Raw genomic sequence first — 15,780 nt, 5'->3', positions numbered from 1 at the left:
TGAGAATGTGCCTCCAGCAAACCCACAGTGAAAGAAACCCACAGAGGTATTCTTTAGGCAGAAAGAAAATAATCGTAAACAGAACAGAAATGAAGGGAGGAATGAAAAATAATGGAAAGTGTAAATATGTGAGTAGATTTAAATGAAACATGACAACATGTTCAAGGACACCAAAGAAAATATTATAGAAGAAGAACAAAGATGAGGGACTTAACACTACCAGTCATCAGGTCTTATAAAACTTCTATTATTAAGGCAGTGTGGTATTGGTTAAAGGATAGGCAAACAGAACAACGGAAGAGAACAGAAAGTCCAGAAACAGATCCATTCATTTAACTTAAGATAAAGATGATACTATAGCATAGGGGGTAGGGAGGATTTTCGATAAATGGTTCTGAATCAATTGGTTATCCATATAAAAAAATTAATCTTGATCTTACCTCAGACCTTACATAAAATCAATTTCACATGAATTCTATATCTAAAAGCGAGAAGAAAAACTTCAAAAAGACAAGATAGAAAAATATCTTCATGAGCTTGGGTTGGCAAAGATGCTCAAACAGGACACACATGATATAAGTAATACCTACAACTGTCTAAGAATTCATACTCAGAACACAAAAAGAACTTCTACAAATCAATGAGAAACAGGCAGAGAATCCAAGTGGAAAAATGGGCAAAAGACTTGAATAGGCAATTTATAAAAGGATATCAAAATGGCCAATAATGATATGAAAAGATTGACAACTTCATTAGTCATCAAGGAAATGTAAATTAAAACAAAAATGAGATACCACTTCTAACCCACTAGATTGGCTAAAATTAAAAAGCTAACAATGCCAAATGTTGGCAAGCATATAAACCAACTGGAAGTCTCAATCACTGCCAGTGGGTATGTAAATTGGTAAAACCACTTTAGAAATTTGTTTGGCTGTGTCTACTAAAGCTGAATATGTGCATTCCCTATGATTCAGAAATTCTACCCCTAAGTATGCGCCCAATAGTAATGTGCACATATATTCACTAAAATACATCAAATACCTATAAATAAATCAAATAAAATATGTATAAGAATTCTACACCAAAAATTACAAAACATTTCTGAGAGAAACTGAATGGATGGGAAGACTCTATACTACAAAGACATCAGTTTTTTCCTAAATCAGTCTATAGATATAGTAAAATTCAAACCAGAGCAGATTTGTGTGTATAAACTGACTTATTACTCCTTTCTCCTGCTCCCAAGGCTGCTGCGCTGATGAAGGAAGAGAACTACAATTTGTTGAGCACCTGTTGTGTGCTTGGCACTTGGCAAGATATTTTCCTCTGTATTACCTCATCTAATCCTTCTAAATCTGTAAAAGAGATATTATCACTCCAGTATAATAAGAAACAATTTCAGAAAGGCAAAATGACTTTCCCAATGTCACTGTATCACTATTGATTAGGTTCAGTTGTATATAACAGAAAAACAATTATTAGTGACTTATTAAATGAGATAGTTTATTTCTTTCTCATGTAAAAGATGTCCATGGGTAGGTGGTGCAGGGTTGCTATGGCAGGTCCACAGTGCAACCAGGGACCCAGGCTCTTATCTTTATGCTCTGCTATCCCAGAATGAAGTTTCCTTCTCAAGGTCATCTCTTGATCCAAGATGGTTGCTATAACTCCAGCCATCCCATCTATATTCCAGCCAACACAAGGGAGAAGGAAAAAGAAGGGCAAGCTCTCCTCTTAAAAGAGCTTTTTAGAAATCTAGAATAATATTTCTACTTAAATCTCATTGGCTAGACTTCGAATTCTGGCTGTATCTAGCTACATGGGGCGCTGGGAAATGTACATTTTCAGATGGGTGGCAACATACCCGGTTAAAAATCAGAGTTATGTTACTGAGGAGGAAGAGGGGCTATGGACATTGTATGGACAACTATCGGTCTTCCAGAGTCACCCTACTGGAAAGTGGTGGGGCCAAAATCCATATTTAACCAGTGCCAACAGACCACCACACCCTTCCTCCCGAGCCTATGTTCCTTTGCCACACTGCTGTCTCCCAGGGACGTGAATACCTAGGGAAGCAGAGGGGAACAGAAGCTTTTTGGAGAAGGTGGGTGCAGAGGCAGCAGCAATCGTAAAGCTTGACTACCTGGAGAGCACCTCTACTTTCCCATGGCACCTTCCCTTCCTCCTCTCTACAGCCCAGAGCTTCCCTAAAAGCCCCAAGTTCTCTGTTATGGAGTTCCCATGGCAGTGACAATGAGATGGATGCAGCTTTTGCCAGGTCATTGCTCTAAGTTGAGGACTCACTAGATTTCTGTTTCCTCTTGTTCTGCTGTGTTGGATAAACAGTCGTGGGTGGTCACAGAAGCTTCTTGCCGGAAAATATTACAAAACTCTTCCAAAGAATGAGCCTGTGCCTTTGAAGGAGGGTTGGGGCCACTTCTGAGGTTCCCACTGATTCCAGGGTTCTGTGAACATTTCCATCTGGTGCCTTGGCCCAACTCTATGTGTCTCAGCAGGGGAACGGTAACAGGGAAGAATGTCCTTATTGTAGAGGCTGAGCCATCACTGGAATTTTACACCAGAATTGTAAATGCTCACGGTGGAAACAAACCCAACGGGGATGTTGAAAAGTGAAAGCTGACACTAGAAATCACCAATGTCAACAAAGTCACTTTGTGGGAATAAAGTGGTGACGGGGAACTGAAACAAGGAGAAAGAGCCTTTAGGGCCAAAACAAGTATCCAGAGGCTATTTACGTGAGGTTCTGGAAAACTGAGCTCTGAATATGCTCAGGGAAGCCCAAAGGTCTGCACTTGTCCCGTCACTGGAAATTCCAACTGGAAGGAACTGATGAATGTGCTCAGGAGGGAGATCATGACCTTGTTATTCCTCCTACCAGAAATCTCCTGTGTGCCAATGAGCAAGCTGGGGACAGCTTGGCTCTGGAGACAGGCATATGGAAGAGCTGACCATGGAGAATGCATTCCAAGAGGGGCCACTGTTCCATCTGATTCTCTGACTTTATCAGGAGTTACCTTTATCCTGGGGGTCCCAGGGTTTAACATTATAACCATATCACACAGCTTGCTGTAATAACTCAATAACATACTCACACAGAGTCAGAGAATTTTGCTGTGAAAGGACTCCAGGAGTTATATGGTCCAAATCTCTCATTTATGGTTGAGGAAACTGAGGCCCAGGGATGTGAGTGTCTAGCTGAAGTGGCAGATTAACTGGTAGCAACGCCAGGATTTGTAATAGATCTTCTGATTACCAGACCCATGCTGTCCTATTCTGCCACTTACTAACAGGCCCGCTAAGACATCACAGAAGGGGCTAATTCGGATGTGCGCTGCTCCTAAGCATGTCACACGTCTAGAAGGAGAGCGTGGTAGAGGGGAAGGCAGTGTATGGGGACTTAGCAGTTCTGGTTTCCAGTCCTGGATCTGTCCCTGACCTGCTGGGTGACTGTATCAGTTTCATGGGGTGGCCATAACAAATTTCCATAAACTGAGTGGTTTAAAACAACAGAAATTTATTTGCTCACAGTTCTGAAGGCCAGAAGACCAAAACTAAGGTGCTGGCAGGGTTGGTTCCCTCTGGAAGCTCCAAGAAGAATCTGTTCCATGCCTTTCTTCTAGCTTCTTGAGGCTGCCAGCAATCCTTGGCATTCCTTGTCTTGTAGACACGTCACTCCAATCTCTGCCTCCATCTTCATATGATCTTCTCCAAGTGTGAAGAAAATCTCCCTCTGCCTTTCTCTTATAAGGACACTTGTCATTGGATTTAGGGTTTACCCAGGTAGTCCAGGATAATCTCATCTCAAGATTCTTAAATTAATTATATCCACAGACTCTTTTTCCAAAGAGGGTCACATTCACAGGTTCTAAGTGTTGGGACCGGGACATATCTTTTTAGGGGCCACTATTCAACCCACTACAAGATTCCTGGGTGTGCCCTTCCCCTTTCTGCTCCTCAACTTTCCTATGTGTAAATAGTGAGGATGGCAAGAGTCCATTGACTTGGTTCTACACGTGTTTGCTTGTTTTCATGGATACTGATGGACCCCAGAATACAAGCATCAACCCAGTCTGGGTCATACTGACCGTGGTCCCCAGCAGTCACATATACTGCAAAATCAAATTCAAGAACTATTTCATGACTTTCTAGAACTGCTTTTAGCCATATATTTTTGAAGTTTGGTTGGGGATGTTGGCTTGTGGTCAGACCACAAATAGGAATGCCTTATCAAATCTGGGCCCCACACCCTGGGGAGAGAGCATTCAACAAGAACAAGTGCACAGGATGAGCTGAGCAAGGGAAGGGGCTTGGCAAACACCTGGGCAAGGCAAGGACCAGGGGTAGGTGAGTAAGGCCCTCCCTTCAGGGGCAGAATGGAAGAAGGAGCCAAAAACCTCAGTAATCAAGATATAAAAATCAAAACTAATGCAAAAAAAAAAAAAATCCACGATGAGCAAAATTTTAAATAAAGACAAGATGTATTCCTGTAATTATGTGACTCAAATCAGTGCACCCTAATCTTGGCCTTGTGGATCCTGTCTTTATTTAAAATTTTGATATTTCGTTCATCATGGATTCTTCCATTGAGGTCTTTGGCACCCCCTTAAATTCTGCTCTTAGTCCTGGCCCTGGAACTGTGTGTTAGAACTGGAGGGATGGGTCTTGTAGGGACAAGAGATGCCTGTGGAGATACGGTGACCACCAACAGGACCTGTGGGGGCCCAGGGCGCCAGTGGTGAAAATGAAGGGAGAAGTAGTGAGTCCTGCGCTACTGGAAGGATCTGAGAGTCTGATGGGAGGCGAGTCTATGTCACCTCTAGGAGAGCCCTAAACTCTCTGATTCCAAGAGGCAAAGAGGTTACAGATTTCCCCGTGTAACTTCAATCATCTTTCAACCTCAAGATAATGTAAGAAATGTTGCCTCTTGTCTCAAAGACTGTGTGACAGGGACTGGGTCACCTGGAATTTCAGAAGCTGCCCCAAGCCGGGAGCCTGCCTGGCTCTGCTCTGATGGCACTGCTCCATCCTGGGAAGCCCAGAAGTGGGTAGCCTACACCATGGGGTGAAGTGAACAGCCCTAGGAATAGCCCCAAGGTGTCCATTCATGGGCACAGTGATATGGGGGTGAGATCAGCCTCCTCAGCAGACCCAAATTAAAAAATTTTAAATTAAAAAGTAAAGTCAGTGACTTGGGAGATGTTATAAAGTCAAAACGCTTACTCCAAAAAAACACTGCAAAAAATGATCTTACCAAAATGCATTCCTGTGTACTTCTCACATCTGTGCGTGGCTCGCCCAGCCTGGGGAACGCTCATGCTCCTTGGAACGACATTTGAGGCCCTTGAGGCGTCTCATGACCTTTACCCCCGCTTGGCTTCACAGATCTCATGTGTAATCATTTCCATCTTTGGGCTTCCTTAAGTCTCTCATTTTAATTATACTGTCTGCCTGCATGGAATTTTCCTCTTAGTTTTTGTATTTTCCTCAAATTTTATACTATTTTTAGATGAAAGTATAGGGTATCCCTGGACCCAAGTATCTTCTAATAAACTGCAATCTTCGACACCTTTAAAAATAACACTTACTAAAATAAAAATAAGTTGTTTCTTCTCATTATTCAGCATCTCCAAAAACTTTATATAGTCATTGATTTTGATACGAAAATACTTCTTTCAACATTTTCTACCCAGAGTGTTTTTCCAGGATTTCTCAGGTGCCACATGATCTAAAGAGCTGCTTATGAAATGTGTCCTAATGATTTGCCATTTTTCAGACAAATCAATAAATCATTCTTGTACCGTTGGCTCTAATTGAGAAATAATGGATAAAAACAATATATATACTTTCTACTTTACTATCAGGTTGATTTTTTTAAATGAAATTGAAGATGGGTGGAGAATTTAAAAATCAGAGATCAGAGGAGACAGAAAAGAATCATGTGTCATCATCTGTACTGAACTCTGGCTGGTGGTTAGAACTGAGAGATGGATGCTGCCATCTTCACCAGGGCTGTCGCCACCTGACTCTCAATAATGCTTTCACTGATAGAAAATAGTGTACTTTGGAAATACTTTTACATACACCATGCTACCTGCTCTCTCTCAGCCCGATGAGATAAGCAGGCCAGGGGTTAGTCATTCCTAGTGGGAACATCCTTAGTGGAGGCCTGAGGGCTTAAGCACCCTGCAGAGCTCCTCCTGACAGCACAAGATGCCAGGTGCCATGCCAGCCACATTGCACAATCTGCCAATTGGTCCTCCTTTTGACCTCAGAGGAGGATATTTTCACCACCACTCTACAGATGAAGAAACAGCAGCTCAGAGAACTCAAGCTCAAGGTCACACAGCTGATAAGTGGCAAAACTGGGGTTTGGACCAGTCTTTCTGGTCTTTAGTACATGTTCCCCCAAGTCTACTTGCAGGTTGTCCTTCTCCTCCAGATTGACAGGAGCATCAATGAGCCTGAGAAATGACATTCCAGGTCAGAGGGGCACGGGATGAAATGGTGGCCTTGTCTGAAAGTCGATGCCTACAGTTGGTGCTATAGTAGTCACGACTCCACTATGTTATGTGTTTACCCTTACCTCATTTGATTCTCACAATTCCCTAGAAGGCCATGTAGTGGAGGGCTGGATATCCTCATTAAACAGATAAGCGAGGCTCAGAGAGGTCACATGATTTGTTCAAAATCACATAGCAAAGGCCAGAACAAGATCTGGGTGCTTTTTGCCAACATCACTGGACAACGTGACCAAGGGAGATGGGCTTTGGGGCTGAAATGAGCAGGCCAAGGCACTGACCTTTCCTGAGATGGTCTTGATCTGCTTGGAGCTCAGAGGCTCGAAGTCCACGCCGATGTAGCCCTCCATGGCGGCAAGCAGATTCTTCCGGAGGCAACGGGATGAGTTGGCTTCTGTGTGTACCTGCTCCCACCAGGAAGGCTCATACCAGCCTGGGATGATCCACTGGTATTTGCTACCGTACATATTCTCCTCGTATGCCTGCAACGGATGGGTTGATCATGAAGGCATCAACAGACAAACATTTGTTCAAAGCTTTGTACCTTATGGGAAAGGTGGGGTGGACTCAGGTTTCCTAGTACCAGAAGATTTGTTAACTTTTCTATTACTTGCTTGGTCTCCTCCTCGTTATTTCTCAAGGGATCCAAGGTAGTTTACAGGAAACACATACACTAAAATAATAAAACATTGAATAAAAATAAAAACATAAGTGCCTGGGAAAATATAGATTATAAAATGCCTACTGGAGGTCAAGGGAACAGAACATAGATAAGTCCACCAAAGGTCCAACACTATAGGTAATAAGCTACATATTTCACCATGAACTTCTTGGCAACCCAAGAGAAAAGGGCAACAATATTAATTGCATAGCTCTCACTTTCAGTAAGGAGAAAACATACCAGTTCTTCAGGGACACAAAATGTTTTCTAGGCTTTAATTCCTTAAAAAATGCCTCAATTGGAGGACACTGTCAAATTAGCTAGCGTGGTATCAACAGCATCCCTACAACAAATAGATTTTATAAGGCTATTTTTGTATAATCCTTACTAAAAGCTGAGATCATAACCTTAAAATACAACCCAGTGGGGGCAGGAAACAATTTTGCTAGGGGCCAAGAAAATTTAATGTAAGCATGAAACTTATATAAGATGCCAGTTGGCAAACTGAACATCTCTCTAGATCTTTAACCCAGAGCATGGTGTGCATAAATCCAGATCCTAAAAAATATGTCCCTTATATTTATATGCTTTACAAGCATCTTATTTGTCATTCATGTTCACCCTTTGAGATGGTCTGGGCAGTTTTATATCCTCATTTTAAATATGGGGCAACTGGAAGCCAGAAAGGGAAAGTCACTTTTCCAAGGTCACACAGTCTGGAACCTAGGTCTGCCTACTTTTATGCTGCAAAGCCACACTACCTGCTTCCCATTTAAATAAAAAGTTGTCAGACTGTTCTAATACACCCCCATTTGGCTTTAATTCTTACTGTGATGATTTTATATCAGGAAAAGCATGCTTTTTGATAGCTTAGATGCACCCAGAAAATCCTAGTTTGTAGGACTGTCACATTCCATCAAAGTTGGATCCAGAATAGAGTTTCTAAGTAAAGCTCACATTCCTATCAGTAATCAAAACACCCAGAAGTGACTACAGAGAGCAGTGGTGTATGCAAATGCTCTCTATGTGCTGTGATGAACTGTATGCATTTTAAAATGTGAACCTTAAACAATAAAGCAATTTGTTCCTGGGGACCCACCTATGTTAGGAGGACTTGTTGGGAAACAATTTATGCCACACCCCTTTATGTTCTTTGGCTTAGAACAGAGACAGCATAGAGGCCAGCAGGTGTGGAGAGAGGAGCCTGCAGGATTGCTCTGGACACCAAGGAGGTTTTGGCTGCCCTCCACTTAGGATCTAGGATGCTAATCGAGGGTCTGCCCAGAAAGGGTGGGCCAGAGCCCTTAATATTTGTGTACATTAGAGAATAGTTACTGCTGAGTCTAAGAGTTGGAGGTGTGTTCCTTTCATTTCTACATCTGAGGAGGCAATTCTTCTAAAACTCTATCAACACCTGTAAAAGCTCAGCCTGTAGTGTGGAGCATCTCACTGGGGTAAATGTGAATTAGAATATTTGTTCCTTAACTTAAGCTCGGATTCCATCTCTGTGGCCTCTGTGCATTGATTCAGTGAAGGCTCCAGAGATTAAACTGAGATTGTTTAATAAAAGAGCCCTTCAACTATCTAAGGCAATGATCACACTGCCTCTTTTCGAGACTCCTCCAATGATATGGGACTTTCACCTCCCTCATTCTAAACACTGTACTTCTCATAATGCAGCCTCAGATCACAGTCATTTTTCCAGCAACTACATTATAGTGTTGCCCCAATCAAAACTGTTGTAGAAAAAACACAGGGAGCCCTAATATTACAATTATACAACAAAACCCCAGCTCAATAAAAGAAGGCAGTTTTCTGGGCTTCCCTCTAAAAAATGGGGTTTAGCCCACAGAAACATTTTTTTTTTTTTTTAAGAAAACATAATCCCAGATTCCGGCTGAGGGCTAGACCTCTGAACAAAAGGGTCATCCCAATGACCCTGGGTTATTTAATCAACGGCAGAACCTGTGAGACTGTACAACTCTCATCTTTCACTGGCAGGGAGGAATTCACATATATTAAGCCTCTAATATGTGCTTGGCCATTTATATACATTATCTTATTTTATTCCCACAACAACCCTATGAGGTGTGTGCTATTACCTCCATCTTATAAATGACGAAATTGAGGCTCAGAAATTGAGGAATTTGCCCAAACACATTCAGCTAAGTCAAGGGGACAAGAGTCAAGGTCTGGGTTTTTTTAAGTGTCCCTCTTTTCTTAGCAAAACAAACAAAGTAAAACTTTTTGGAAGCTTTCTCTGTCTTAAAAGGTTGAGGCAAGATAGCCCCACTTATTAAGAATGTATGGTAAGTAAGAGTCAATAGATACAGAGTGAGGACATGAGGAGGTCTTCTGATAAGACACAAAGGCAGATTTGCACTGCTCTCTGAGACCAAAGACCATGTGATAATTTAGAGGCATCAGGGAGCAGAAAGTCAGGAGCCTCCCAGGGATCTGCTGTGAGGGCTGTTTGACCTGCCAATGTTCTATTAGGTGCTCCTTGTGAGTGAATTTTCCAGAAAACAGAAGCTCAATCCATTTCAATAACACATTTTGTTTAGAATATTAGTCAATTTTGATGAAGATAAAATTTTTTCTACTGATCTTCTGGAAAAAAAAAAGACTATAGTCAAGTAGCACTGGATTCTCTGCCACATACCAGCTGGGTAACTCTGGCACACAACTCCCTAGACCTTCCTTTTCTCATCTACAGCCTGTGGAAAGCCAAGCCCATCTCACTGGAGTGGTGTAGGAATTAAATGAGGTAATATATGAACAAAAAAACAACCTAATCAAAAAATGGGCAGAAGATCTAAATAGACATTTCTCCAAAGAAGACATACAGATGGCCAACAGGCACATGAAAAGATGCTCAACATAGCTAATTATTAGAGAAATGCAAATCAAAACTACAATGAGGTACCACCTCACACTGGTTAGAATGGCCATCATCAAAAAGTCTACAAATAATAAATGCTGGAGAGAGTGTGGAGAAAAGGGAACCCTCCTACACTGTTGGTGGGAATACAAATTGGTGCAGCCACTATGGAAAACAGTATGGAGGTTCCTTAAAAAACTAAAAACAGAGTTGCCATATGACCAGCAATCCCACTCCTGGGCATATAGCTGAAGAAAAATATAATTTGACAAGATACATGCATCCCTATGTTCACAGCAGCACTATTTACAATAGCCAAGACATGGAAACAACCTAAATGTCCATCAACAGATGAATGGATAAAGAAGATGTGGTACATATATCCAATGGAATATTACTCAGCCATAAAAGAGTGAAATAATGGCATTTGCAGCAACATGGATGGACCTAGAGATTATCATACTAAGTGAAATAAGTTAGACAGAGAAAGACAAATATCATATGATATCACTTATATGTGGAATCTGAAACATGATACAAATGAACTTATTACAAAACAGAAAGACTCACAGACATAAAAAAAAAAACTTATGGTTACCAAAGGGGAAAGGTGGGGAGGGATAAATTAGGAGTTTGGGATTAGCAGATACCAATTACCATACATAAAATAGATAAACAACAAGGTCCTACTGTAGAGCACAGGGAACTATATTCAATATCCTGTAATAAACCACAACAGAAAAGAATATGAAAAGGAAAAAAAATTACCTATCTATCTATCTATCTATCTATCTATCTATCTATCTATCTATCTATCTATATCACTTTGCTGTACACCAGAAACTAACAATACTGTAAATCAACTATACTTCAGTAAAAAAAGAAATAATAAATGACGGAATATGTGTACTATGCCTGGCCAATACTATGTGCGGCAACATTTTGGATGCTCCTTCTCATTCTGTTCTTCTTTCCATAACTCATGGCTTTATTCTGAAAATTGGCCACTGCTATGAGCCATGCACAGTGATACTTCTGGGCATAGGAAAGACTGGCCCAAACACCAAATGGCCCCAGACTATTGTTCTTGGAGTTTCTGATGCTTTATCTCCTTTCTAGCTGTCAGGTCTCAGCTGTCATTTTCACTGTCACCAAATTCCTCTCCTCACTCTGAATTTGCTGCCTTTAAATTGCTATGGAAAGGGGACTTCCCTGGCGGTCCAGTGGTTAGGACTCCACACTTCCACTGAAGGTAGCACGGGTTCGATCCCTGGTCAGGGAACTAAGATCCCGCATGCTGTGTGGTGTGGCCAAAAAATAAATAAATAGATAAGTAAATAAATAAATACTTTTTTAGAAACTTGCTATGGAAAGCTGGGAGTGTTAAACATATGTGTAGGAAAAGCACACAGCACAGGCTTTGAGTGAGGGTCTAAAAGGCTCTCCTGCAAGGGAGGTAGATGGGCTTAAATACAGCATCCAGTGTCTAAAGCAACTGCAGGGAAGCCTCTGGGCCTCCATTCCAGTATTTCCACATTCAGAAAAGCTGAGATTCTTGGACACGTAAGCTTTAAGAAGCTGCTGGTATCTTTATCTGTCTCCTTTGCCAAATAGGGAGTTCCTCAAGGGTGGTGTCTGGTCTTTCCAGGATCCCCAGCACTTAGCACAGTGCCTGGTATACAGAGGGCACCCAATAAATGGTTTGTAGAGTGACTGACTGAACACATTTTCAGTTTACTTGGTTGCCTGGGTTTTCTTTTTCTTTTTCTTTTTTTCCTCTAGGAGGAATATGGTCTCTCTCTCTTTTTTTTTTTTTTTTTTTCCCTCTAGTAGGAATGTGGTCTCAGGACCTGTGGCCACCAAACAGGCCCTACTAGGTGGTGATGGGCAACCTGGAGCTCATGTTATTCAGTCCCACGAGCCACTCTATTCTCATTAGCTGCTGACAGGTAGCCGTGATGTAATTTAAAAATCCAATTTCCTCTTTTTATTAAGTTTCCTTTTGCCTCCTTACTTCCTCATGCAAGAAGGATATTTCCCTCTTATAGGCATTTCACAAGCATAATGGTAATGAATCCTCACATCCATAAAGCAGGTAACAGTTGGGATGAAGGTCGCCCCTCGGTGGCCTTGTTTGAGCCTCTCGACAATCCCATGAGGCCAACAAGGCAGGGGTCATCACTTCCCGTTTAGAGGTGAGGCGGTGGGGACTGGAGCTGTAAAAGTGGCCTGCCTGAGGTCACGCAGCTGGCAGAACTGAAACCAGAGCCCAGGTCACAGTGCTTGAGAATCTAGAATAGACCACCGAAGAGGGAGGAGAAGACAAAAGCAGCGGGCCATGCTCGTCCTTTGCTGGAGCCAAAATGAACATTTTTGCCACAGGGCTATAAATAGGCCTTGCATTTGCTGGAGTCTGCTCTCCCACTGGGTGGCACGTCCAATCTCAAGAACACATAGCAACACACTGCAAAGTTTGCACTGCAGCATTTGGATGGCAAAGACACGGTCGTCTCCATCCCCTTGCACTCTGACCCTGACATGGGCAGAGAGGCTCTCTCCCTGGGTCTCTGCTCCGTGCAGCCCCTGCCTCCGTCACACACCAGGGTTGTTTTGATTCAGTGTGAGGACACTGAGCAGACTCTCCTCGGGACTTTCCAGGCCTGCCAGAAAAACTCCTTCCTAACCAGATAAGACTGACAGTCCTGATGTGCAAATCCATCCGAGGGTCTGACACACGGAATAAACCTCCAACTAACAACTTCCAAGAAACCTCTCCATAAATAAAGCAGCCAGCAAAGACTCTAAGAAAAAGCCTGTCTCAAAATACCCAAAGTCCAAGAGGAAGAAGAAAGTGGGATGAGGAGGAGGGATGATGTCCTGTGCTGTTTGGAAGGCAAGCAGACTGGGGCTTTGGGTCAAGAGGAAGACTGCCATGCCATCTGTTCTGAAATGGAAACCCCGCTCCTGGAAATGCCACTCAGAAAGTAATCCCAGCACACAGCACAGAGGGAAATCACAGCCAAGCCTTGGTTTAGGGTTTGACTCAAATCAAAACAGGAGGAGACTTCCCTGGTGGTCCAGTGGGTAAGAATCCACACTCCCAACGCAGGGGGCCCAGGTTCGATCCCTGGTCAGGGAACTAGATCCTGCATGCATGCTACAACCAAGAAGTCCACATGCTGCAACTAAAAAGAATCCCGCATGCTGCAACTAAAAGAAGATCCCGCATCATGCAACAAAAAGATCCTGCACGTGCTGCAATGAAGATCCCGCATGGTGCACCTAACACCTGGTGCAGCCTAAATAAATAAATAAATATTAAAAACAACAGCAAAAATAAAACAAAACCAAAAACACCAGGAGGTTTGTCTGCATTTTGTGCAAACAGGAGATGGCCAGTGCTCAATGTGGCATCTTCACAGATCATTTTTATTAATTTATTTTTCCTCATTTGATCAGCAATCACGCACAATGTGCCTGCTGTTTGCAAGGCCTTGGGGATATGTAGGGATAAAACCCATCTTCTTCTTTACAAAGCATGTCTTCTAAGTTGGAGCATCATATTCCTTTTTTAAATGGGCCATTTCTGGACCTTAGATGGTAACATGCAAGGTATTATGAGTTTTGAAATAAAATGTATTAAATCAATTTGCTCCATTTTTTTTCAATTTTTCTCATGCTCCTCAGATTCTCACATGGAAATACCCCTTGTTACCCCCAACTGAGACATAGGATGCTGAACACAATCTTGTAAAATCCATCAGTTAGTAAACTCTCCAGCCCAACGGTGGTCCATTCCATCCTCAGAGACCTTACGTAAACAAATAAAAAAAGATTGCTGACATTTGCTGAGCGCTCACCATATAGTGAGCCATCAGGTACTATGCAAAGTGTTTTTGCTCATTTAATCTCCACAACAACCCTATGAGACAGGTGTTATTATTATCCCCAATTTACAGATGAGAAAACTGAGCTTCAGATAGTGTCAACAAGCCCAGGTTCAGTTACTAAGCTGCAGATCAGTAGTTCAAGCCCAAGCCGACTGACTCCTGAGCTCTAAGCTTCATTCAGCGTTCCCTGAAACGTCAGCCTGTAGCTTCTCCCACCTCCCTGCTACTCTGAGAGGTGATCAGGCAGTTCCCACTTTGTTCCTGAGCCTTCATGAGGAAATATCCCTGTGTGACTATGGTTTCCGACCACTGCTCTTTCCTCACTCCTGGCCTCTTTTCAGTTCCTGCATCTCTCCTGAAATGGGGCACCAGCAGCTGAGCAGAGACCCCCAAGTGGGGTCTCTCCAGCAGAGAGCAGAGGGACCACCTGTGCTAGTTGTGGATGTGCAGCCTGAGGTCACCTCGGCTCCCTGGTAGCTGTGCTCACACTCGCTACTCACGGTAACCCTGAGGTCAACCGAGACTCCAAAGTCTCTTTTGTTGTAAATGCATAGTACTCCTCAGCTATGCCTCTACTATCTTGGACAAAGGCAGCCCAATTTGTTCTAATATAACCTTATATTAGGACCATTAGATTTAGTCTTCCTGGATTTAATCAAACATTCCAGCTTGTTAAGGTTCTTTGCACCCTGGCTGTCTTCCAACATATTTCACAGCTTCTAAAATTGCTATAAGCGTATTTTTATAATCTCATCCAAGTTCCTGAAAAAAGGTAGAAGAAAACAGAGGCCTGTGGCCCACTACTTGAGACTACACCTAGAATAACCTCTGTCTGGGAGGAGGAGCTTCTTGGGTAGACAATGACTCACATAACTAGCTCTCATTCTGCTGACTCCTCTCCTGACCCTGAGGTGGAGAAGAGTGAGCCAGGACATCAAAATGGAAAGACATAGTTTCTGTGTTAGAACTCTTACATATGCTCAGGTTAGAATATCATGTGGAGAAAGGGGGATTTGATTGGGAATCAGGTGAATGGGGACAGAGCCGTGGTTCTGCTATAAAGTGTCCCTTGGACAAGCTGCTCCACCTCTCTGGGCTTCCAGTTCCTCATCTCTAAAGCAATGGTAACAGGTAACAATAGTAGCTTCACGTGGTTATTGAAAAGATTAAGTGAGATAAGGTGTAAAATGTACTTTGTCACCTATCACGCACCAGACAAAAGGATTCAATGGTAGATACTGAACAGCGGATGGTTTGTGCTAAACCTGAGACTCTGAGCCCTGCTTCTAGGGCAGGAAGGGGTCTGAGGCACCCTGTCTCACCCTAGAATCTGCTGTCTCCCTCTGTGTGGTGCACACAGCACTGCTCCATTAAGCCAGGCTGGGTGGAGGAGACTTAGAACTAGCTGGCAGCACTGAGGCAATGGTTAGACAGTGGGTTTGGTCAACTGAGGTTTCCGGTTCCTCCTCCAACTGCACTGTTCTGAGCCCTGGGGTTTTAGCTCCCTGGAAAGAGGAAAGAGCAGGGAGAGTAACACTTCTGCTTCCGACACCCTGGACTCCGGTCCTGTGGTGCCACTCAAAGACCAGGCAGTGAGAGTGAGTCCAAGAAGATGCTGCGTGAACCTCCCCAAAGACATAAACGACACGACCAAAGTGTTACTTACACAACAGAACACTTTTGCTGCCATATTCTGGTCAAACTGGCCAAGGATGATCCGCACGTCATTGCCCTGTGGACAGAAGGAAACGGATGTCAAGGTGAGCATGTGACTGGCACAGTCCAGAGGGCTTGAGGCTGAGGGCAGGG

General features: G+C 43.0%; 1 protein-coding gene across 2 annotated transcripts in view; it reads right to left on the bottom strand.

Annotated features, from left to right (window-relative positions):
• GABBR2 (gamma-aminobutyric acid type B receptor subunit 2) overlaps positions 1-15,780 on the bottom strand; it is a 364,042-nt gene that overhangs the window by 151,585 nt on the left and 196,677 nt on the right. For both annotated transcript variants that reach the window (XM_057724616.1, XM_057724617.1), the window contains exons 5-6: positions 15,638-15,703; positions 6,821-7,021 (exon numbers count right to left, since the gene is read on the bottom strand). In XM_057724616.1, coding sequence (XP_057580599.1) covers positions 6,821-7,021; positions 15,638-15,703 — 267 coding nt within the window. The remainder of the gene's footprint in view (positions 1-6,820; positions 7,022-15,637; positions 15,704-15,780) is intronic.

The sequence above is a fragment of the Hippopotamus amphibius genome, chromosome 2 (genome assembly GCF_030028045.1).
Source record: "Hippopotamus amphibius kiboko isolate mHipAmp2 chromosome 2, mHipAmp2.hap2, whole genome shotgun sequence".
Taxonomy (NCBI): domain Eukaryota; kingdom Metazoa; phylum Chordata; class Mammalia; order Artiodactyla; family Hippopotamidae; genus Hippopotamus; species Hippopotamus amphibius.
The sequence above is the reverse complement of the archived record's forward strand: the minus strand, read 5'-3'. Positions and strand labels throughout refer to the sequence as shown.